Here is a 23,736-nt window from a genome sequence, read left to right as displayed (position 1 = left end):
TAGCTAGTCTACTGGTCTGTTCAAATGTCTATACTAGGGGGAAGGGGGGATCCCTAGTCAGTTGTACAACTCAATGCATTCAACCGAAATGTGTCTTCTGTATTTAACCTAACGCCTCTGAATCAGAGAGGAGCGGGGGGATGCCTTGTTTGATGTCCACGTCATCGGCACCCGGGGATCAGTTGTTGTTGGGGGTTAACTGCCTTGCTCAAGGGCAGAATGGCAGATTTTTCCACCTTGCGGGCTTGGGGTATAGAAACAGCGACCTTTGTGTTACTGGCCTAACGCTCTACATTGCTTCATACTGAGTGCTAGTGTGGATATTGGAACAACTGAGTGCTAGTGTGGATATTGGAACAAGACCCATGTTCATAAAGTCTCTCAGATTATGAGTGCTGATCTAGGATCAGGTCCCCCCTGTCCATGTAGTCTTATTAATTAGGATTTAAAAAGGTAAACTGATCCTAGATCCACACTCCTACTCTGAGACGCCTTAGGAATACAGACCAGCGGTCTCATTCCACAAAGACATGCTGTTGTGACTGGGTACTAACTGAAGTTTAGACCTAGACTAAACTGCTGCTGGTAGTTAGGCCAACTAGTCTGTCTGGCTGATAACAATGTTCGGATGATTACATCACTGGAAGAGTTGTTGCATATGAGAACCTCAGCTTTTCAGAACGCAGCCGTGTACACAGTGGTGGGAAAAGTACACAATTGTCATACTTGAGTAAAAGTAAAGATACCTTAATAGAAAATGACTCAGTAAAATACTACTTGATTAAAAGTAAAAAACATATTTGGTTTTAAATGTACTTAAGTATCCAATGTAAATGTAATTGCTAAAATATACTTAAGTATCAAAAGTAAAAGTGTAAATAATTTCTAATTTCTTATATTAAGCAAACCGGACAGCACGATTTTCTTGTTTTTTAAATTTACGGATAACCACGGGAACACTCAGACATCATTTACAAACAAAGCATTTGTGTTTAGTGAGTCTGCAAGATCAGAGGCAGTAGGGATGACCATGGATTTTCTCTTTAAATGTGTGTATTAGACCGTTTTCCTGTCCTGCTAAGCATTCAAAATGTAACGAGTACTTTTGGGCGTCAGGGAAAATGTATGGAGTAAAAAGTATATTATTTCCTTCAGGAATGTAGTGAAGTAAAAGTAATAAAAAATATAAATAGTAAAGTAAAGTACAGATACCCAAAAAAACTACTGAAGTAGTACTTTAAAGTATTTTTACTAAAGTACTTTACACCACTGCGTGCACACACACACACACATACACACACACACACAAACACGCACGTCGCCAGCCTGCACCATATGCCCATGACAAGTGCATAAAACCATTCTCCAGCGATTGCACAGGCCAACCCATAAAAACTTAATGCACCTAATTTTCCAGCAATCAAACTTTTATAGACTGCAATGGCTTTTAGACTAACACATTTCTAATTATCGTTTAATTTCAACAGCAATATTAACGCGATCGCTCATTCGCCGCCGACCATTCATCCCTCATGAAATATTGAGTAGGGTAAACAGAGGCCGTGTCCACTGGCGCCTGTTCAAACAAAACACACAGCAACACAAAGGTGAGCAATGGGCCACTAAGGTCTCTCTACTACACACCAGCCACAGGAGACTCTGACTACCACAGTGGCAGTGACTGTTGCTGCAGTTCAAAGCCTTTTAAAATGCACAAATATTTGCATTGTGCATTCAGCCTCTATGGCCGTAATATAGGATATGATTGGGTTGTGTTCATTAGGGCACTCAACGGAAAACGTTATAGAAAAGTGTTCCTACGAAAAAACAAAAATGAGCGTTTGTATTGGACAAATCCAGGTAGTCCCTCCCCGTTTCAGTCTTCTTTCCTCCGTTTGGTGCCTAATGAACATGGCCCTGCTGTGACTGTCATATCATACTTGTTCTGATATGACGGGCCATTGTCTGTGTACAGCAAGCAGTGCAGGCCTAACCATGACACCATTAGTCTTAGGTGGTAACAACAACTCAGAGCTTGATACCGAAAGGTACGGGAGAGATAGGGGAGAGATGGATTCATTATTAAGAGGACGGATTTATTCCAAATAATTAAGGGCCACAATATTTCTCTCTTAACCTCGTTCTCTCTCTACAGCACCGTTCCGCAGAGTAAACACACACACACACACACACGCACACGCTCTAGTGTAATTGGACCCCTGTGAGTATGGCAGGGCTTTGGACTGTGTGGTCCACATTGCCACCATGCTGGTACCCTGCAGGACTCTTCCGCCCCCTCTGCCCCTGTCCAGCCTGCCCCGTCCCAGTCCACAGCGACCGGGCAATATGGCCGCACCGCACGGCACACTGGGAAGCGGCTGTGAGCCCAGAACCTGGTGCTGCCAAGCCAGATGCCCGCTCTGCCACCCTCGGCCTCTGGCACAGACAAGCTGCTTGTACCTGAGCAGCACTACAGTAGAGTACGGTTGTGGACACACGCACATACATGTCTTTGTTGAACCATCATGCAGTATTAATACCTCATGTTAGCTCGGCTAATTCATTATTTGTTCCCTCTCTCCTTGGCGTTGTGTGTATTGTATGTGATATTGGCTTGGCAACTCGGGCTGACCCCAAAGATTTGAATAGTTAGGATTTGATCAGTTTTACTCTGATTCTACTCACATGTAGCTGATTTGAGTAGGGGAGAGTGGGGTAAGTTGAGACATTTTTTACACTCAGCATCACTCCGTCAATATGAAATATATATATATCGACATATATTTCAGGCTGTTGTGCCAGAGGCCCTGGTAATAAATCAGAATTCAGTCTAACATTACAGTTTTGAAAACAAAGCTTGTCCCAAACAATCGATTGGCACAACTTACCCCGTTGTATGTTTAGCCACGGGACAGGGTAAAATAAGCTGCCTACAGATCTCTGTACTGAATGAAATATGACCGCTATTTAAAACCATGTCTATGTTATTTCCCAAACACAATGAAACAAAATCACTTTTCAATTTACCCCATGGACTTTGGCTCAACTTACCCCAGGGCAAACATTTAGTCTATTATTAGCCCACACAGCTACAAGGATGCACTTTCATGCTAAGTTTAGGACCTCATATTGAAGCTTATAGAGACCCCCAACTGATGTATAGAACAATCTTACAATGATCTACTTTGGTTTAGATACAAGCATCATGAAACCTCTAACACAATAAATGTGTTTTTTGGACCTAACTTACTTACCACTTTTTCCATGTGGTTTCTTCCTTCACAGACTCCATGAAATGATGACCTCTTCCTAAATATTTGGTAAAACTAAGAATTTTGTGTACGGTTTCCTAGAAACAAGGGTGGCTCAACGTACCCCTTTGGCTTAACTTACCCCACTGTCCCGTTTTATCATGGAGCACGGGTCACGGGTGCAAGTCTATCAACATACCAGAGTGCCAAGAAAGCCCCCAAAATGTGTCTGCTGCAGAGGGACAAGACAAAGCCATAAGAGTTTTGATCAGTCATAGTGTTCTTTTTTTTAACATATTTGCAGATTAGTTGAATATTAGTATCTAAAGGACAAATCTGATTAAAATCAAAAAATTGTGATTTAGGGACGGCCCTATTGGCAAAATACAGTACGTGGAGATGAATGGCCATACCCAGCAATAGTAATGGTTTTCGTTTCACAATGTTATTGACCCACATTGATAGTTCTTCTGAAAACCGTTTCACCGACTTTATCAGTTAAATAAATTGGACTCATTTGGCTGTCAACACGCCCATTTAATGAGTGAAGAGTGTATTAGTTCAAACAGTTTATTATTATAAATGTGAAAATGGGAGGTAGTTTTACAATTGCCTAAAAAACATGGATACCTGAGACAGGGCAGCCATCTTTGAACACTTTGTTTTTAAATGGCTCAAAATGACGTTAAATGAAGGCGAGGTCACAGCCGTCAATCACAACAGCAGAAGTCTGCCTCATTAAATTGTTGGTTCAGGTGTATTTACATCTTTCAAACCAGCAACACACACACACACACACACACACACACACACACACACACACACACACACACACACACACACACACACACACACACACACACACACACACACACACACACACACACACACACACACACACACACACACACACACACACACACACACACACACACACACACAAGCATTTCTCTACACCCGCAATAACATCTACTAAACATGTGTACGTGACCAGTGAAATTTGATTTGACACGCACGTAGACCTAGGCCTAATTCCATCAAGTTATTGAATTGTAGGAATATATTGTATTATTTTTTCATTTATCTCACACATTTCACTTTGTCAAATTGAAGGGATAGTTCACCCAAATTATAAAATGACTTATTGGTTTCCTTACCCTGTAAGCAGCCTATGGGGAAGGTAAGAAAACAAACCATGCCTTGGTTTTGTATCCCTGGCCACTGTCTTCAAACGCTAATGTTGTCGCATTTGTGGGCCAAAATCAATGCAAGTCACTATACCTGATATTAGCATTTTTCGCACTTCAGCGAGCTACACACATTCTTTTAGACACCTGATGATGATATGGACATGAAACACATCTTGTATTGGTTTGGAGCCACAAATGCTACACAAAAGTTAGCATAACGTATAAAATGACAATTGCACAGAACCCCACACACCCAACCTTGGTTTAGTATATTAACAAATAGCTCAGAGCTTATTAAATCTCTCCTCAGGGACCTGCAACCATCTCATGTAATTGATATATTACCTGTCGGTGGTCTACCTCTTGGTCTTCCTCAAGTACTCCAGAGATACAGGGCGGCGTGTGTCGCTGTGACATGTACTTGATATATTCCAGATCTGCACACCAAACAGCAAATGGTGCCAACACGTTTGTAGTCACAAGCTCGATCATCATTACGTTCTAGGAATATCAGACCAAATACTAAACTTTGGACTACTTTAACAGACATATACGACTTTTGGTCCACTAAAATGGGGGGACAATGTACAGAAAGTGCTGTAATTTCTAAACGGACCCGATATGGATGAAAATACCCTCAAATTAAAGCTGACAGTCTGCACTTTAACCTCATAGTCATTGTATCATTTCAAATCCAAAGTGCAGGAGTACAGAGCCAAAACCACAACAATGTGTCACTGTTCCAATACTTTTGGAGCTCACTGTATGACTATCGAAAGGACAACTCCACAAAGAAATGGTTAATTGACCACACAATTCAAAAAGTCTCTGGACTTTGTAGTTTGAATTGAAGAGCAGATGAAGGATAGCAAGGATCAGGAAAGATTCTGTATGGAGGAAGGGTCTAAGATCCCTCTCAACGTGGTCTCTGATCTCATAAAGCGTTCTAGAAAAAGGTTCTGTGCCATTATCCTCGCAAGGGGAGGGTGGCGGAGTAAACACGGCTGCCAGGTATTTTGACCCCTTTCTTTTTTAGGCTTTTTTGTTGTTGTTGTACCTGCCTCTGTTGGAGGGATGCGACACCATTCTTCCATCAGAAATTCCACCATTTGGGGTTTTGTTGATGGTGGTTGAAAACTGTCTCAGGCGCCGCTCCAGAATCTACCATATGTGTTCAATTGGGTCGAGATCTGGCGACCGAGACACGCACACTTTCAACCCCCAATGCTCCTTTCAGACCCCTCTTTCAGAAGTCACTGAGATCTCATCTTCTAGTCATGGTAACCAAAATAATGGGCAACTGGGCATTTTTATACATGACCCTGAGCATGATGGGATGTTACAAAGGCCCACACCTAGTAAAGTGCCTGCTTTCAATATACTTTGTATCCCTCAGTTACTCAAGTGTTTCCATTATTTTGGCAGTTACCTATAGCTCAGTATTTGCATGATCTATTTAATCTTTATCTTTAATCTTGCATGATCTATTCAGTCTTTTTTGCTCATCTTTATCAAGAGTGGCAATAATTATAGACCCGACTGTATATCCACACGTAAACAGACACATGCACAGCCAGAAGTACGCAGACCTCCAAACTACCCACAGTGCCTTACAGTGAAGAATAGTGGTGAATGAAACCGGGACCCAGATGTGTCATTTTAGAACAGGTCAGAACTCCTCTACCCCTCTCTGTCTCTCTCTCTCTCTCTGTCTCTCTCTCTCTCTCTGAACCTGTCATGGAGGCTGGAGTGTGTCATCTTACCTCTAGATCCCCTGCCCATCCCAGCCCCCCCCAAAATAACCTGTTTTTCCAGAGCCCAGACAAACTAAGCGAACTGGAGCTGGGCACTACGGCTAGTAAGGTCTCTCCCCTCCTCCTCCTCCCACCCCTCCTCCTCTTCTCTTCCTTTGACTAACAGATCTCCCCAGTGTTCTAAAAATACCAGGTGAATAGGGCCATGGAGATGGTGATGAAACAGCCTCTCTGACACTGTCCTGCTGCAATCCATCTCTCCCCTGCCTCCCCCTGCCTGCCAGGCAGCATATGTTTCCAATTGGCTCCCCCACTCCCGCCAGCCCCCGGTCCCTCCCCCTACCTCCCTCCCTCTCTCCTGGTCCCCAGTTACCTCTCCAGTCCCCTCTCCCCTCCTCCAGTCACGTCACCAGCTACCCCTCCAGTCTTCAAGTCTGGGCTTTTCAAACTGGTGCAGTTATCAATCATTGAGCCAGCACTGTCACCATACGCTCTCCATATTTTCCCCTTTTCATGTCTCTCTCTCTCTCTCTCTCTCTCTCCACTTACACTCACCCAAATTTGTTCCACTTAATAAGCCCTCCCCAATGACCTTGTGCTAATTAAGCACTGCTGTGTTGGAAATATGATGGTTAATTAATGATGAGATAAATTCTGTCTCCAGAACTGTCAGGAAAATGATGACACCGTGTTTTACAGGTTTAAATAGAACAAACCTCATGGCCTCTCGCTGTGTGTGTTTAATAGAGAGAAGCAAGAGAAAATAATGGTACCACGCCGATATCTGTATGCATACATGCACTTGCCTCGTTCACGTGCACATACGTGCATACGTTTGTGTGTGTGTATGTTTGCGTGTGATGTAATGGTGTTGTATGGCACTGCAGTATGTTTTATGGGGCAGCAGTGTGACTCTAGATGCTTTTGGTAGAGACACACTCTGAGGTAAATGCTGTCAGGTAACACACAGACCTCCAAGCTCCACAAGGCCACTCCGTTCATGCTTGCACCTGGTGTGTGTTCGCGTGCGTTTGTGCATGTGCGTTTGCGGGCGTGGCGTGCTCTCGCCGACCTTTGCTGTAATGTCGCCCTCTAATACCGAGCCAAGGACACAGAGGTCTTTCAGTCAGACACAATACACGGACCAGCCCCACTGTGATTTCACTCACATTACCAACCAGCATCCTCAAAGTACGAAAACAAAAAAAGCCAAATGGACAAAAATATGTGGCAATTCCTCTTGATATAACATCTATGTGGTACAAACATTTCTGCCCTGGACAGTTTAGTTTCGCCTTAGTTTGTCACGTGCTGTTTACGAGAATTAAGCAGACAAGTGAAATAGTTGAGGGACGTGAGACTCTCTCTCCCAACTAATCCCAACGAGCAGCTGCCAGTCTGAATCCAGTCAATAATGAGTGTGTACTTACAGGGCAGCATATGGTGCGCCTACTTTGCTAATATCTCAAGCTACTTGTCATATCTAATACGACATATTGTCAAAAGTATCAATTTGAAAGGCGGTTTTCAGATGTCGCCCTAATTTTTTTTTTTTTTAAGAAGACGTCTGGTTTCTCTTAGCGGGTCTGTTTGACAGGTTGAGGGGTGTTTAACGTCTCATTCTCGCATGCCACGGGGACTTCGCAACTTCGTCTTCATCACACACACACACACAACGAGGACTGACAGCCGGGCCGCGTCGCTGACAGACAGGGGCACACCGGGAAAGTTTTACACGCAACATCATGGAGAGAGATGGAGACATCACATCTTCCCAATCATACATAGAGAGGGAGAGAAGAGAGAGGGAGGAGAGGAGAGAGAGGGAGGGGGGGAACAGATTGACCAAGAGGGTTTGATAGGAATACCGGAGAGAGAGAGAGGGGCCGAAGGGGGGAGGGACAGACAGAGAGCAAGGGAGGGAGAGCGAGAGAGAAATACAGAGGGAGACAAAGCGAGGCAAAAGTAGTCAGTCCTACCTCTCTTTGGGCTGGCCCAGTCCATGTTTCCCCAACAGGTGAGTGCTCAGGTGCTTCTTCATCACAAAGGCCCACCTGGTCAGAGAGAGAACACAGGTGGCAAAGGGTTAACAAAGAGCGCCTCTTTACCACAGTCAATGAAAGGGTTAACCGGGGAGCAGACAGAGATGACTTTTTGCAATAAATAGTCAGGATTAGGGTTGTAATAAATAAATAGTCAGGATTAGGGTTGTAAAACTTTCCAGAAATCCTGGTTGGAGGATTCCATATTTCCTGTTTATTCCTTCCTGATTCTGGGAATTGTCCAACTGGGATTTCGGGAAAACTTTGCAACTGTAGTGAGGACAAAGCCACTAGGACACAGCAGGTTAACTAAAGAAAAGGGTTTAAACCGTGTTCACAAGGCCACACTGTAAAAAAATGTTTTCAAACGCTTCGCAACGGAAAAAGAAAATGTGCTTTCTTATTGGTCTGGTAGTATTCTCTGTTTTCCCCGTTTTCTTCCCGCTGAGTGCCTACTGAACACGACCTTGGATATCCTGTCATTACAGTGGTTCAACATCAAAGAGAGTGTGTAGAGAGTGTATCTACAGTGACACGGACTCATACACCCTCGGACGCACACTCGCACAGACAGAAACGCACAACATCACACGCGGGGAAATATTTGGGACGTCATTTCAAGACTCCGCCACAATGTCCTGACCATGTTCAAAGCCCTGAGTTTGTTCCATTCCCTAAACAGTTTGTGAAGCCCTAATGGTGGGATGACAGGCCTAACTAGTCAGGGATCAGACCCGTTTCTCTAGCGTTTCATCCTCTGGCCATTGAATTCACCAGTAATCACATCCTATTACAGTGTTCTTGCTGACAGACAACGACCACATCTAAGACGACATGACATGAGGAACAAGAAAGAAATAAAGAGAGAGGGAGAGAGAGAGAGAGAGAGAGAGAATGAAAGAAAGAAAGAACCAGTTGAGCCAGCAGCTGCGTGGTTTGGAGTGTTACTGCAGACACCGGTCTTCACTGTGGACTCCTGGACTTTCTCTCTCTCTCTCTCTCTCTCTCTCTCTCTTTCGGTTACTCTCTCTCCTTCGCTGTCTCTCTCTCTTTCTGTTTCTCTCTCCATTCCTCTATTTATCCCCCCCCCTCTGGCTTGTTTGTTTCTCGTTCTCTCAAAACGTCTCTCTCCATCTGCCTCTCTGACCTCCACTCTCTTTATTGGTGATTTTGTTGTAAAGAGCGTATAGCCTAATCATTTCACCGTTCATTCATATCACAATGGCATCTTCCCCTTACTACTGGACACACACACACGTCCTTCTGCTTTCCTACTATCGCCCCAGAGCCACATCCATCATCACCCCCCCCCCCCCCCCCCGAGGGCAGCCCATGCTAACTAACACCCCATATAAATATTCAAACAGTCTCCGCTGTTTTGTTTTCATCATTCTCTCCCTCCTCTTTTTTCCCCTCTCTAGCTCCATCTCTCCATCCATCCATCCGTCCAGAATGGTGCCTGGGAGTGACTAAACCTCCCTCCTCTCCACCGAAGGAGAATGACAAGATCAAACACAAGGGATGGAGACACTCTGGGTGACTGGAGGCAGTGGCAGTGGCACAGCACTCACTGACTGACTGACTGCTTCAACTACCTATAAATAAACAAACACGCTAATTAAGTTAGCATTTTCTAGCTTTTTCTAGGTTGTTTAAGTCACTGCCGCATGGGGGGGGGGGGGGGAAGAGCTTGCAAACATTTCTGTTAATTATGGATTACAGCTGTCCTTCATAAACCTAATTACAGAGTGCTGAAAGGCAATGGGGGCGATTTGCATATGCGGATGAAAGACATGAAGACATATGCAAAAATATGATTTTAATTAGCATTCTTTGATAGCGAGGGTTGCAAATCAAACTGGCGTGTTGTGAGATTTGCATCACTCACTCTGATTATTTTTCTTCCACTGGCTTATTCTGAGCATGGCAGCAAACAGTGATGGCATGACTGGCAAGGCCTGATGGAGGCACCTGCCAATGGCCTGCTAAAGTGAGCCGACAGACACAAACGCGCATGCACACACACACGAACACACACACACACACACACGCGTGTGCGCACACACACGCATAGAAAGTCACAGACCAGCTTGCATATATACGCGCCACACAAATGGCAGGTTCAAATGAAGGGCAAGGCTAAGTGGTAAAAGAGCAAAAGCATTTGTTGAAACGGGTTGCTAATCCCCTGTTCTCCATAGGTCCGCTCTCAGGTTAGTCTCTACCTCCGACAGCTTTGAGGGTGCGTCCTTCACTCAAACGACTGTTGCCTTCGTCATTATTGCAACAAAGGGGACATTCCACCATGCCATTCATCCATATCAATATTTCCCCAGATGAATTGAACTATTAAAGCCTTATTTTAGCCTCGAGGGAGTCTCTTAATTTAAAGGGAGATAAAATAAAAAAAATAAAAACATATTTTTTTAAATTGAGGAATTTCACGTTCCACTCCCTTTAGACTAATCACCGCGCCACACCTCGTTAGCTCCGTGACGCGCCGCAGCTTTACCGATAAGCGGCGTTGACACGGCTCAATTACCCAAGTTGCACTTCTTTCTCTTCCCTCCTCCTGCCTCCATCACCAGATGAAGAGATAACATGTCAATATGGGATCCAAACAACTTCATTTGCCTAACAGTATTCCTAGATGGTTCGGGTCGGGAATCTCAATCTACAATTCCGGAAGGGATGTTGGGAGATCTAAGGAGAAGCCTCTGGCATCAGTGAGGCGCAAAATGGCTACATCCTGTGCAGAACATACAAAGCATTCTGGGATACGGAGAAAGAAAGTGAACGAGAGAGAGAGAGAGCGGTCTATCACATCACACATGGCATGCTTTACTTAGTAGAGTTAGACCTAGGCCTGTATTCATAAAGAGTCTCATAGTAGGAGTGCTTATCTGGGATCAGGTCCTGTGTCCATAAACGTATTCATTATTACTGTATATAAAAGGCCAAACTGATCCTAGATCAGCACTCTGAGATGCTTTATGAATATGGGCCATGGGCCTATTCATCAAAAAAGAATAGCACTTTGCTGCCATCTGTGTCAGAAACAGAAATCATGTAATTTGACTGTATTATAAGTATCAATGTCACCTGTGTGATGGCCTTGACAACGGTACGTACAGGAAGGTGAACCACGATAAAAACGGAGAGGATATTTGTTGTTGTTACTCGAGTCAAACTAAAGTCTTTCTCCTAAATGGTAAGGGTGACCATGGAGTCATTAGGCAGAATGAGAGAGGTGCCAGGTGTGTGAGTCGCTCAACCCTCACCAAACTACGCAGTGTGCCCAGGAGAGTGAGCTCTAGAGGGGTCTGTGTTTCCTTATGGAGCTACGGATCAGTTCTCTCGGTGGGGTGAAGCCGCCTGAGACAGAGCTACTACAGTGGGCCGCTGGGCCTCATCCTGCCTCGTGTGCCAGTCCTAACGATGCCGTCCACCTGCTGTTTTAATGTCACTGCTGGAGTGCCCGCCATCCCTCACTGACTCCAGCATTAGCGGCAGGTACCTCTACGGAACGCCTCCTTTTCGCCCTCCCACCTCACCATCCCCTTCTTACACCTCTCTACCTCCCCTCTCTACCTCCTTTTACCCCCTTCCACCTTCTCTCCAACTCCCTCTTGCCACACCCTACTTTCCCCCTCCATCTCCCCCTCAGCTCCTCTTCACACCCCATTACTCAGATGAACCCTGGTGAACTGTGAGGTCCTCTGTACAGGAAGCCAGAACCTCACAGTAGGCCCCTGTGCCAGGAGAGAGCGAGAGGGAGAGACAGAGAGCGAGGAAGAGAGAGAGAGAGAGAGAGCATTCCTCTCTCTACTTTTCATTCTTACCATAATCTTCTGATTTGAGCATATCTCTGCACAGAAACAATGGGTCAAACAAACTTCCGCAATATGGCCAATACAAAATAAACCATTCAATACACTACACTAAAGTTATAGCCAGACATACACACACATTATACATCATATCTCATTCACTCTGTTTCCATAATTATACCCTACTTGGGTAAACATGATCTTTCCCTTTTCATACAAATACAGTGTGATGGGGGGAAATAGGAAGGTGAGTTGACATGTTTAAACTCTGACGGCTTGACGGGCGGGTAAACTGACAAAGGATCCTGCCACACATCCCCTGACAGGAGTGTTGAGCGTCGAGACGTGACAGCAATAACAGGAGACAGACAGATGGAGGACCTCTACCTCCCCTCCATCTCCCCCGTCCACCTTCTCTTCATCTGTTCCAAGATGGCGGCGCAGTCGGACGTCTGTTTTGTTTTGTCTTGTCCCGTCCCGTGTTTTTATCATTTTCTTTAGTATATATTTTGTATAAACATTATTTTTTTAAAGTTTCATCTCAATTTCCATCTACGGACTGAACATACTCTCCTGCAACCCGCCTCACCCAATGTGGTATGGATCTGCTATTTTCTATACTTCAGAACCGGAACCCCCAACAGAAGCTAGCCAGCGAACTAGCTACTAGCTAGAAGTCAGTTAGCCACTGCTAGCGGTCATCACCATTAACTCGGACATCAGCCAGCCTCAGCCCGGTCAATTCCTGCCAGTCTGCACATCACGATATCAACCCAGGGCATATCGGACTGCTATTTCTCTACCACATTCTCTACCACAACCTTTACACCGGATCATCGCAGCTAGCTGGCTGCTATCCGGGTGGCTACTCCTGGCTAACGTCTCTGTCCCGAAGCAAGCACCAGTTAGCCTGGAGCTAGCCTCGAGCTAGGCACATCTCCCGGCTAGCTGAAGAGATTCATCAGACAATTCCTGGGCTTCAGAACCTCTTTTGCCAGTTGGCCTGGACCCGTTGCTGCCGACACAGAGCCCCTTTGATCCAACACGACTGGTCAGCCGACGTAAACATCTGAGGGGGTTTCAACAGGCGACGTTGCGACATCCCCCAGAGGCCCATCTGCTAGACCCGGCCTGCTAGCTGTCTGAATCGCCGTGTCTCCAGCTTGTCTAGCTACTCACTGGATCCTATGATCACTCAGCTACACATGCCTCTCCCTAATGTCAATATGCCTTGTCTATTGCTGTTTTGGTTAGTGATTATTGTCTTATTTCACTGTAGAGCCTACAGCCCTGCTCAACATGCTTTAGTTAGCCCTTTTGTTCCAACCCCCACACACGCGCTGACCTCACCTGGCTTAAATGGTGCCTCCAGAGACAAAACCTCTCTCATCGTCACTCAATGCCTAGGCTGACCTCCACTGTACTCACATCCTACCATACCCTTGTCTGTACATTATGCCTTGAATCTATTCTTCCGTGCCCAGAAATCTGCTCCTTTTACGCTCTGTTCCGAACGCACTAGACGACCAGTTCTTATAGCCTTTAGCCGTACCCTTGTCCTACTCCTCCTCTGTAGAGGTTAACCCAGGCCCTGCAGCCCCCAGCATCACTGCCATTCCCCAGGCGCTCTCATTTGTTGACTTCTGTAACCGTAAAAGCCTTGGTTTCATGCATGTCAACATTAGAAGCCTCTATAAGTTTGTTTTATTCACTGCTTTAGCACACTCCGCCAACCCGGATGTCCTAGCCATATCTGAATCGTGGCTTAGGAAGGCCAACAAAAATCCCGAAATTTCCATCCCTAACTATAACATTTTCAGACAAGATAGAACTGCCAAAGGGGGCGGAGTTGCAATCTACTGCAGAGATAGCCTGCAGAGTTGTCATACTATCCAGGTCTGTGCCCCCAAAAATTTGAGCTTCTACTTTTAAAAATCCACCTTTCCAGAAACAAGTCTCTCACCGTTGCCGCTTGCTATAGACCCCCTTCAGCCCCCAGCTGTGCCCTGGAAACCATATGTGAATTGATCACCACCCATCTATCTTCAGAGTTCGTACTGTTAGGTGACCTAAACTGGGACATGCTTAACACCCCGGCCGTCCTACAATCTAAGCTAGATGGCCTCAATCTCACACAAATTATCAACGAACCTACCCGGTACAACCCTAGATCCGTAACCATGGGCACCCTCTTAGATATCATCCTGACCAACTTGCACTCTAAATACACCTCTGCTGTCTTCAACCAGGATCTCAGCGATCACTGCCTCATTGCCTGCGTCCGTTATGGGTCCGCGAACAAACGACCACCCCTCACCACTGTCAAACGCTCCCTAAAACACTTCAGCGAGCTGGCCTTTCTAATCAATCTGGCCCGGGTATCCTGGAAGGATATTGACCTCATCCCGTCAGTATAGGATGCCTGGTTGCTCTTCAAAAGTGCTTTCCTCTCCATTTTAAATAAGCATGCCCCATTCAAAAAATGTAGAACTAAGAACAGATATAGCCCTTGGTTCACCCCAGACTTGACTGCCCTTGACCAGCACAAAAACATCCTGTGGCGTTCTGCATTAGCATTGAATAGCCCCCGCGATATGCAACTTTTCAGGGAAGTCAGGAACCAATATACTCAGTCAGTTTGAAAAAGCTAGCCTTAGCTTTCCTAACAGAAATGTGCTTCCTGTAGCACTAATTCCAAAAGGTTTTGGGACACTAGTCCATGGAGAATAAGAGCACCTCCTCCCAGCTGCCCATTGTACTGACGATAGGAAACATTGTCCCCACCGATAAATCCAATTTCAATAAGCATTTTTCTATGGCTGGTCATGCTTTCCACCTGGCCACCCCTACACCGGGCAACATCTCAGCACCCCCCGCAGCAACCTTCCCAAGCCCCCCCCCCGCGCCCCGCTTCTCCTTCACCCAAATCCAGACAGCTGATGTTCTGAAAGAGCTGCAAAATCTAAATCCCTACAAATCAGCTGGGCTAGACAATCTAGACCCTCTCTTTCTAAAATTATCTGCCGAAATTGTTGCAACCCCTATTACTAGGCTATTCAAGCTCACTTTTGTATCGTCCGAGATCCCCAAGGATTGGAAACCTGCCGCGGTCATCCCCCCCATTGATAAAAGACAGTACTGTGCAGCCGTCTTCATCGACCTGGCCAAGGCTTTTGACTCTGTCAATCACCGCATTCTTATCGGCAGACTCAATAGCCTTGGTTTCTCAAAAGACTGCCTCGCCTGGTTCACCAACTACTTCTCAGATAGAGTTCAGTGTGTAAAATCGGAGGGCCTGTTGTCCAGACCTCTGGCAGTCTCTATGGGGGTGCCACAGGGTTCAATTCTCGGGCCGACTCTTTTCTCTGTATATATCAATGATGTCGCTCTTGCTGCTAGTGATTCTCTGATCCACCTCTACGCAGACGACACCATTCTGTATAAATCTGGCCCTTCTTTGGACACTGTGCTAACAAACCTCCAAACGAGCTTCCACGCCATACAACACTCCTTCCGTGGCCTCCAACTGCTTTTAAATGCTAGTAAAACTAAGTGCATACTCGTCAACCGATTGCTGCACGCACCCTCCCGCCCGACTAGCATCACTACTCTGGACGGTTCTGACCTAGAATATGTGGACAACTACAAATACCTAGGTGTCTGGTTAGACTGTAAACTCTCCTTCCAGACTCACATTAAGCATCTCCAATCCAAAATTGAATCTAGAATCGACTTCCTATTTAGCAACAAAGCCTCCTTCACTCATGCTGCCAAACATACCCTCGTAAAACTGACTATATCCTACCGATCCTCAACTTCGGCGATGTCATTTACAAAATAGCCTCCAACACTCTACTCAGCAAACTGGATGTAGTCTATCACAGTGCCATCCGTTTTGTCACCAAAGCCCCATATACTATCCACCACTGTGACCTGTATGCTCTCGTTGGCTGGCCTTCACTACATATTAGTCGCCAAACCCACTGGCTCCAGGTCATCTATAAGTCTTTGCTAGGTAAAGCCCCGCCTTATAGAAGAAAAATAAACGCAGACCTATTAGGCGAGGTGCTGGCTAGCGGAGTGGAAAACTTAAAAATAAAGGAGAGCCGCACACTCTAGGAGCTCAGATGCAAAAATGTAATGTCCAACGTTTCGACAGCCGAGCTGTCTTCATCAGGGCGGCCCCGCCTTATCTCAGCTCACTGGTTACCACAGCAACACCCACCCGTAGCATGCGCTCCAGCAGGTATATTTCACTGGTCATCCCCAAAGCCAACACTTCCTTTGGCCGCCTTTACTTCCAGTTCTCTGCTGCCAGTGAATGGAACGAATTGCAAAAATCACTGAAGCTCGAGTCTTATATCTCCATCTCTAACTTTAAGCATCAGCTGTCAGAGCAGCTTACCGATCACTGTACCTGTACACAGCCAATCTGTAAATAGCACACCCAACTACCTCATCCCCATATTATTACTTACCCTCTTGCTCTTTTGCACCCCAGTATCTCTACTTGCACATCATCATCTGCACATCTATCACTCCAGTGTTAATGTTAATTGTAATTATTTCGCCTCTATGGCCTATTTATTGCCAACCTCACTCCTCTTCTACATTTGCACACACTGTACATAGATTTAACTGTTGTGTTATTGACTGTACGTTTGTTTATGTGTAACTCTGTGTTGTCGTTTGTGTCGCACTGCTTTGCTTTATCTTGGCCAGGTCGCAGTTGTAAATGAGAACTTGTTCTCAACTGGCCTACCTGGTTAAATAAAGGTGAAATATATACATACATACATTTTTTTATTTTTTTTTAATCTCCCTCCCTCATCCTTTTTCCCTCCTTTCACATTTTCTACAACTCCCCTTTCCACAGTTTAACTAGGGTTTCCTTTTCTTTTACGCCTGCTACATTAGGTTAGGGGGTTCATAAAGAAAGTATGCATAACCCCCCCCCAAAAAAAAAAAAATCTGCCTTAGCGCCATTAAATAAAGTGAAGGAGTTAATCAAAGCCTTTGCAGCCTGAAAGGAGAATGTTTTAAGTGCGAACCGGTTAGTGGGGAACAAGTGTATTACCAGTTGGCCACATCAAGCCCAGACAAAATTGGAGATTCATAAAGCTCACTAACACCTGTCCAGGCTAATACCTGCACATTTACAATGGGTCAAAGAGACTTCCATTATATGACCAATACAAAAATAAATAAACAAAAGCTATAGCCACACACACATTACACAGCATATCTCATTCACTCTATAATTATACCCTACTGGGAAACATAATCTTTCCCTTTTCATATAAATACAGCGTGATGTGTGTGGGGGGGGGGGAATAGCAAAAGGCCTGTAGCGCGTCTCACAGGTAAGTTGACATGTTTAAACTCTGACGGCTTGACGGGCGGGTAAACTGACAAAGGATCCTGCCACACATCCCCTGACAGGAGTGTTGAGCGTCGAGACGTGAGGAGACATGAGAGCAATCACAGGAGACAGACAGACGGAGGATGGAGAAGGGGCACTCTGCAAAGAATGAGCCCAGATTAGTGACTTGGGATCTATAGCTCGTCTAGGTGTTTAATGGAAGCCGTAAGCTTGATGGGGAGAAAAGGCCCCCCAAAATGGACTAGAAATAGGAGGGAGAGCGGGAGAGTACGGAGGCAAATCTTAAGGCCGTGGGATACCTCCGCGGAGAGAGAGGGAGAGAGATGGAGGAAGAGAAGGAACTAGGGAATATAAGAGGAAGAGAGAGTGAAAGAGATAAAGAGAGAGAGCGAGAGAAAAAGAAGTGCAGTGCTGTCACTTTGTTTGACGGGAGGAAGGGTGACTTCACATCAATATTGCTCTGGCTTCTTAAAGATCCGCCTATGGAAATATGCCATAATGTATCAGCCATTACATAAATAAATAAATAAAATGTCTGAATTGATTTTTTACACCATTGCTGGTGCACTTGATCTATTCTGAGATGATTTTAATTTAAAATAAGAACTGAAATGATTCTTTGATGGTCAATCACCGTCAAGACGTTCACTAAAACAGACACCTCTCATTTAAAATGGCACAATGCGTTCGTACTAGTGTGTGTGGGTGTGTGTGTGTGTGTGTGTGTGTGTGTGTGTGTGTGTGTGTGTGTGTGTGTGTGTGTGTGTGTGTGTGTGTGTGTGTGTGTGTGTGTGTGTGTGTGTGTGTGTGTGTGTGTCTGTGTGTGTGTGTTTGTGCGCGTACGTACGTGCGTACGAGAGAGAGCAGGCGTGCACTTGCGTGCGTCTCTGTGGTAGCCTACATAAAGAGCGCTCCCTCTCTCTCTCTGTCTGTGTCTCTGTGTGTGTGTTGCATTTTGGATCAGCTGCCGAGGCAGGTATTGGGCCATGACGGATTGATTGAGCAACCGTCCTTATCGACTGTGGCAGCGCCCCACAGAGCTCACAGCACCTCGCCACACCGTCCCATTAAAGAACCATTTAGGGGGAGAAAAGTTCCACCTGCAGACGACACTACAGCTCACTAATGCGAGATGAAACTATTTAGGCGACAGAAAAAAATAAAAATACGGTCTTCTTCCACCAACAGCAGATTTTCAGATCTGGCTTCTTTTTAAGAGAATGCCAATATGATATAAAATCATCTATTATTGATATCCTCGTTATGTTGCCAATGGCAGTTTAAACGTTAAAGAGCCCATGGCTCTGAGCGTCGTAGGAGCGCTGTTTGCATAATATGCGATTCGACATCATTATGTATTCTAATTAACTGACTTAATGTGTAAGTGGTAAAAAGAAAGAGAAACTTGAAAATGCTGAACAAGGAGGAAGAAAGAGAATATATTGTATTTGGTTCCAAGATAAATAAATAAAAAGAGAATTATTCATACATGGTATCTGAAGAGCAGCTTATAATACTTGCGATGGCAGTTTCACGTTTGAATGATCTGGTATTGTCCCTTTAAAACTCCCTATATTCAGAAGGGACAATATACGTTACAAAAAGAAAAAGAAAGAAAAGCTAGGGTTTGATACTAGAAGAGAACAGGCCTCTCTACTTCCTAAGAATAAGAGAAGAGAACAGGCCTCTCTACTTCCTAAGAATAAGAGAAGAGAACAGGCCTCTCTACTTCCTAAGAATAAGAGAAGAGAACAGGCCTCTCTACTTCCTAAGAATAAGAGAAGAGAACAGGCCTCTCTACTTCCTAAGAATAAGAGAAGAGAACAGGCCTCTCTACTTCCTAAGAATAAGAGAAGAGAACAGGCCTCTCTACTTCCTAAGAATAAGAGAAGAGAACAGGCCTCTCTACTTCCTAAGAATAAGAGAAGAGAACAGGCCTCTCTACTTCCTAAGAATAAGAGAAGAGAACAGGCCTCTCTACTTCCTAAGAATAAGAGAAGAGAACAGGCCTCTCTACTTCCTAAGAATAAGAGAAGAGAACAGGCCTCTCCACTTCCTAAGAATAAGAGAAGAGAACAGGCCTCTCTACTTCCTAAGAATAAGAGAAGAGAACAGGCCTCTCCACTTCCTAAGAATAAGAGAAGAGAACAGGCCTCTCTACTTCCTAAGAATAAGAGAAGAGAACAGGCCTCTCTACTTCCTAAGAATAAGAGAAGAGAACAGGCCTCTCTACTTCCTAAGAATAAGAGAAGAGAACAGGCCTCTCTACTTCCTAAGAATAAGAGAAGAGAACAGGCCTCTCTACTTCCTAAGAATAAGAGAAGAGAACAGGCCTCTCTACTTCCTAAGAATAAGAGAAGAGAACAGGCCTCTCTACTTCCTAAGAATAAGAGAACAGGCCTCTCTACTTCCTAAGAATAAGAGAAGAGAACAGGCCTCTCTACTTCCTAAGAATAAGAGAAGAGAACAGGCCTCTCTACTTCCTAAGAATAAGAGAAGAGAACAGGCCTCTCCACTTCCTAAGAATAAGAGAAGAGAACAGGCCTCTCTACTTCCTAAGAATAAGAGAAGAGAACAGGCCTCTCCACTTCCTAAGAATAAGAGAACAGGCCTCTCTACTTCCTAAGAATAAGTAACACACTAAAGTTCCGCCCTCGTATGAGAATACATACAAGCCCCATTTTCAAGAAGCAGAAACGTGTCAAAATGGCTGGTTGTTAAAGGCAGTTAGCCGTCCCTCACTCATTTCATCTTGCCCTTATTGTCGCTCTCTTCCTCACCGCGGTGCCGTTAGAGATATGAAAAATACACAGGCTTTTCTTCCTCTCCTTTCCTCTCCTCCGTCCGTGTTAAATCGTTAAACAGGAGTCCTGCTCATTATATTTCTAAACAAAACTTCTCTTATACCAAATAAATCACGAGCAGCGCCACTAACAGCCGTGAAGGGATAAATTACGACGCGCCTCACTGGCTGTGTTGGTCTTTTAAAAAGCTTGCTGCACAATTTCTATGATGTAGCGTCATTTGTAACGCCGGTTGGTTTATGTTACGAGGGTCTCTCTGCAGGTATCTGTGCGGTATAAGGGGCGAAGGGTGGCGGGGGAAAAGCAACAACGCTATTTTGCATTTTTGCATTGCGTGTTTTTTCAGCGTTCGAGAGTGAGCCTGTGAATGTTATTTAAAGCCACATTTGGTATTTTTTTTGTATGTCACAAGGGTGTGCATAAACCTGCACATAGGATTGCTACGTCAACATGTGTGTCCACGTAGGCTACTGTAGCTGAATTTCATATTACTGCAACATTTTGTGTGTCTCTCTTGCTTTTCCTCTCAGCCATCTGCTCTCACATGTAAAGATGGATTGGAGTGGAGTCATTTTACTTCCATGTGTGCTTTGCCATTCACCTATGAACACTGGCTCAGTGTCAGGCGGGCAGTTCTGACTCAGGCGGGGAGTTATAAATCTCTGTCCCATAAGGAGCAGTGAAAGGGGCTGATCTTTGATCAAGTTTGAGAGAGAGAGAGAGAGAGAGAGAGAGAGAGAGAGAGAGAGAGAGAGAGAGAGAGAGAGAGAGAGAGAGAGAGAGAGAGAGAGAGAGAGAGAGAGAGAGAGAGAGAGAGAGAGAGAGAGAGAGAGAGAGAGAGAGAGAGAGAGAGAGAGGTAGAGAGAGAGAGAGAGAGAGGTAGAGAGAGAGAGAGGTAGAGAGAGAGAGAGGTAGAGAGAGAGATAGGTAGAGAGAGAGATAGGTAGAGAGAGAGAGAGGTAGAGAGAGAGAGGTAGAGGTAGAGGTAGAGAGAGAGAGAACACCACCTCCCTAGCCCCAGTGAGCAGATTACAAAACCAGGGTTAACAGGGCTGCGAGGGAATAACAGGGTCATGTTCATTAGGGAAACTATTTACAACACTTTGCAAAACAACACAAAAATGAGCATTTCTTATTGGAGCATTCCAGGTAATTCCTCCCTGGTTTCCCCCCACCCCCCGTTTGGTGCCTGATGAACATGACCCAGGGCTGCCTGGGGCTAACAAGGGCTGGGTCTGGCACTCAGATCCGTTTACCCAGACCTCCCTCTCCCGCCCTCCCGGGGATTTAAACAAACACAACCCTTGATGAGACCAAGAAACACGGACTTATTTAGTCTGTTTACTGTTGTTCACTCTATCTGCCAGTCCTCAGAGAACAAATTAAACGTAGAAAACAGAGAGAGGTAAATAAATAATTAAACCCCGATGGTATGGAAGAATTCCTGAAGCCCGGTGAGTGGGGGAAAAAATCCTATTTTCACAGAAGGCTTTGTTCTTACCACACCTTAAGAACAGAACAGAGGCGTGAGGACTTCACTGAGCAGATTCACTACAATATATCAAATCAAATAAAGGTTCCAAACCGAAACAATGCTCTACAACGGAATAATCCACCAGAGTTCTCGGTGAATCAAAGGATATGAACACGCCACACTCAATTTGGACGAGTCAAGAGATCTTGAAGGAGAGAAAAGCCCCTCTAATGTCAGCCTTGTTGTTTTCGGAGTGATCTCGCACATTAAAACGAATGGAAAGAACATGACAGAGAGAGTTGTGTTTCTCTCACAATAGCTTTCCTAAAGCAGATAATCCATCAAACATAAGGCCATATTGACGTTTGCACTGATGTCAGACCTGGCTGAGCTGCCTGCCTGTCTCTGTGTGTCTCTGTGTGTGTGTGTGTGTGTGTGTGTGTGTGTGTGTGTGTGTGTGTGTGTGTGTGTGTGTGTGTGTGTGTGTGTGTGTGTGTGTGTGTGTGTGTGTGTGTGTGTGTGTGTGTGTGTGTGTGTGTGTGTGTGCTACTAGCTACCACTCTCATTACCGCTGCGCTGTAGGGCAGCTAAGGTCACTCCCTGAAAGAGGAAAATAAACTATTGCACTCATCAAATATGCACTTAATCCGTGAGAGAAAGTCTTATCACATATTGAAAGTCAAGTCTGCATAGTAAAGTCAATGGAGGTCATACAGTTTGTGTAGATTTGTAAGGTGAAAGTTGTGTTCCTGTTATGACTCTCGGATCTTTTACCGCAAGTTATAGTAGTATAAAGATGTCTCCTCTCTTTCACAGAATAGTGTGATTCTATAGGTTGATGTACCGCTTATGATTCTGCACAATATATCGATACATCAATATTATGAAGTGGATGCTGCCTTCCCCTCTAGGCTTGAACCCTCACACATACATGTTTTTCTCACTCACTCACTCACTCACTCACTCACTCACTCACTCACTCTCACTCACTCTCACTCTCACTCACTCGCACTCTCAGTCCCTCTCAGTCACAAACAAACACACAGGCTTTGTTAGGTTATTATTGGTGGTGTCCTAACAGCCGCAAGAGAGAACAGAGTGAAGTGTCTGTTTAGAAACGTACCCTCAACCTAAAACACCCTCATTAAATTGAACGGTCACATTTACACGTCACACTACTCACACCACTGATGCGGTACAGCTACTATCTCGCTAGCTAGCAGTCTAGGTCTAAGCGTTGACTCAGCGCACAATAAACTCCACTATTCTCTTGGGGTAGTTTAAATGTCACCTTACTTAAAGTCCAACATGGATAGACAGAAGTCTGTTCTACCAGCGCACAACAACAGTAGCCTGTTTACATTTCTGACTGAGTGACGAGATGAAGAAAACCTTGAGAGGAACAGGGAGCTCTGCCACCACGGCCATTTAAAAAGCTAATCCCAGCATCGGGGTCTTAAGAAGAAGTGGGCCCCATTTAAATTGCAAAGGTCCTCCTCAGTCACCGGCATACAGAATGCAATATGTATCACCGGGTCCCTCAGAAGTAAATGAATAAATAAATAAATAAGTAAATAAAGGATGACATGCAAATGAGGGTGACGAAGGCGCGGTCTCCGCCCGCTCGGTGATGCGCCAGCCATTAATCAACCGGCACATGCAAAGCGTCCGCTCCCGTCCTTAGCATATTCGCATATTCTAATGAAGCCGCTGACATGCAAATGAGGACGACCTTTTCGTTTGCTTTCCAGCGACTTTTACATTTATACCAGCGAGTGGAGAGGGTGGCTAGCGTACGTGACGTCGCGCTGTGGGCACCTGGAACTCTGAGACACTGTAATTAGGCTAATCTATTACCGTACGCTGCCTGTCACACCTTCTCTTTATGGCGTAGGACACACTTGTCGGACACTTTATTTATTTGCGCTCGTTCTGAGGAACGGATGGATGGTCGGATAGTCGGTCGGTGGGATCCAGACTAGACATTTCCTCCTGTCCCCCCCAACCC

General features: G+C 45.1%; 1 protein-coding gene across 2 annotated transcripts in view; it reads right to left on the bottom strand.

The window, feature by feature from the left end:
* LOC139564311 (zinc finger protein 407-like) overlaps window positions 1-23,736 on the bottom strand; it is a 185,217-nt gene that overhangs the window by 89,710 nt on the left and 71,771 nt on the right. For both annotated transcript variants that reach the window (XM_071383732.1, XM_071383733.1), the window contains exon 4: window positions 8,175-8,249. In XM_071383732.1, coding sequence (XP_071239833.1) covers window positions 8,175-8,249 — 75 coding nt within the window. The remainder of the gene's footprint in view (window positions 1-8,174; window positions 8,250-23,736) is intronic.

The sequence above is a fragment of the Salvelinus alpinus genome, chromosome 35 (genome assembly GCF_045679555.1).
Source record: "Salvelinus alpinus chromosome 35, SLU_Salpinus.1, whole genome shotgun sequence".
NCBI lineage: Eukaryota > Metazoa > Chordata > Actinopteri > Salmoniformes > Salmonidae > Salvelinus > Salvelinus alpinus.
This window is presented reverse-complemented; position numbering and strand designations above follow the sequence as displayed.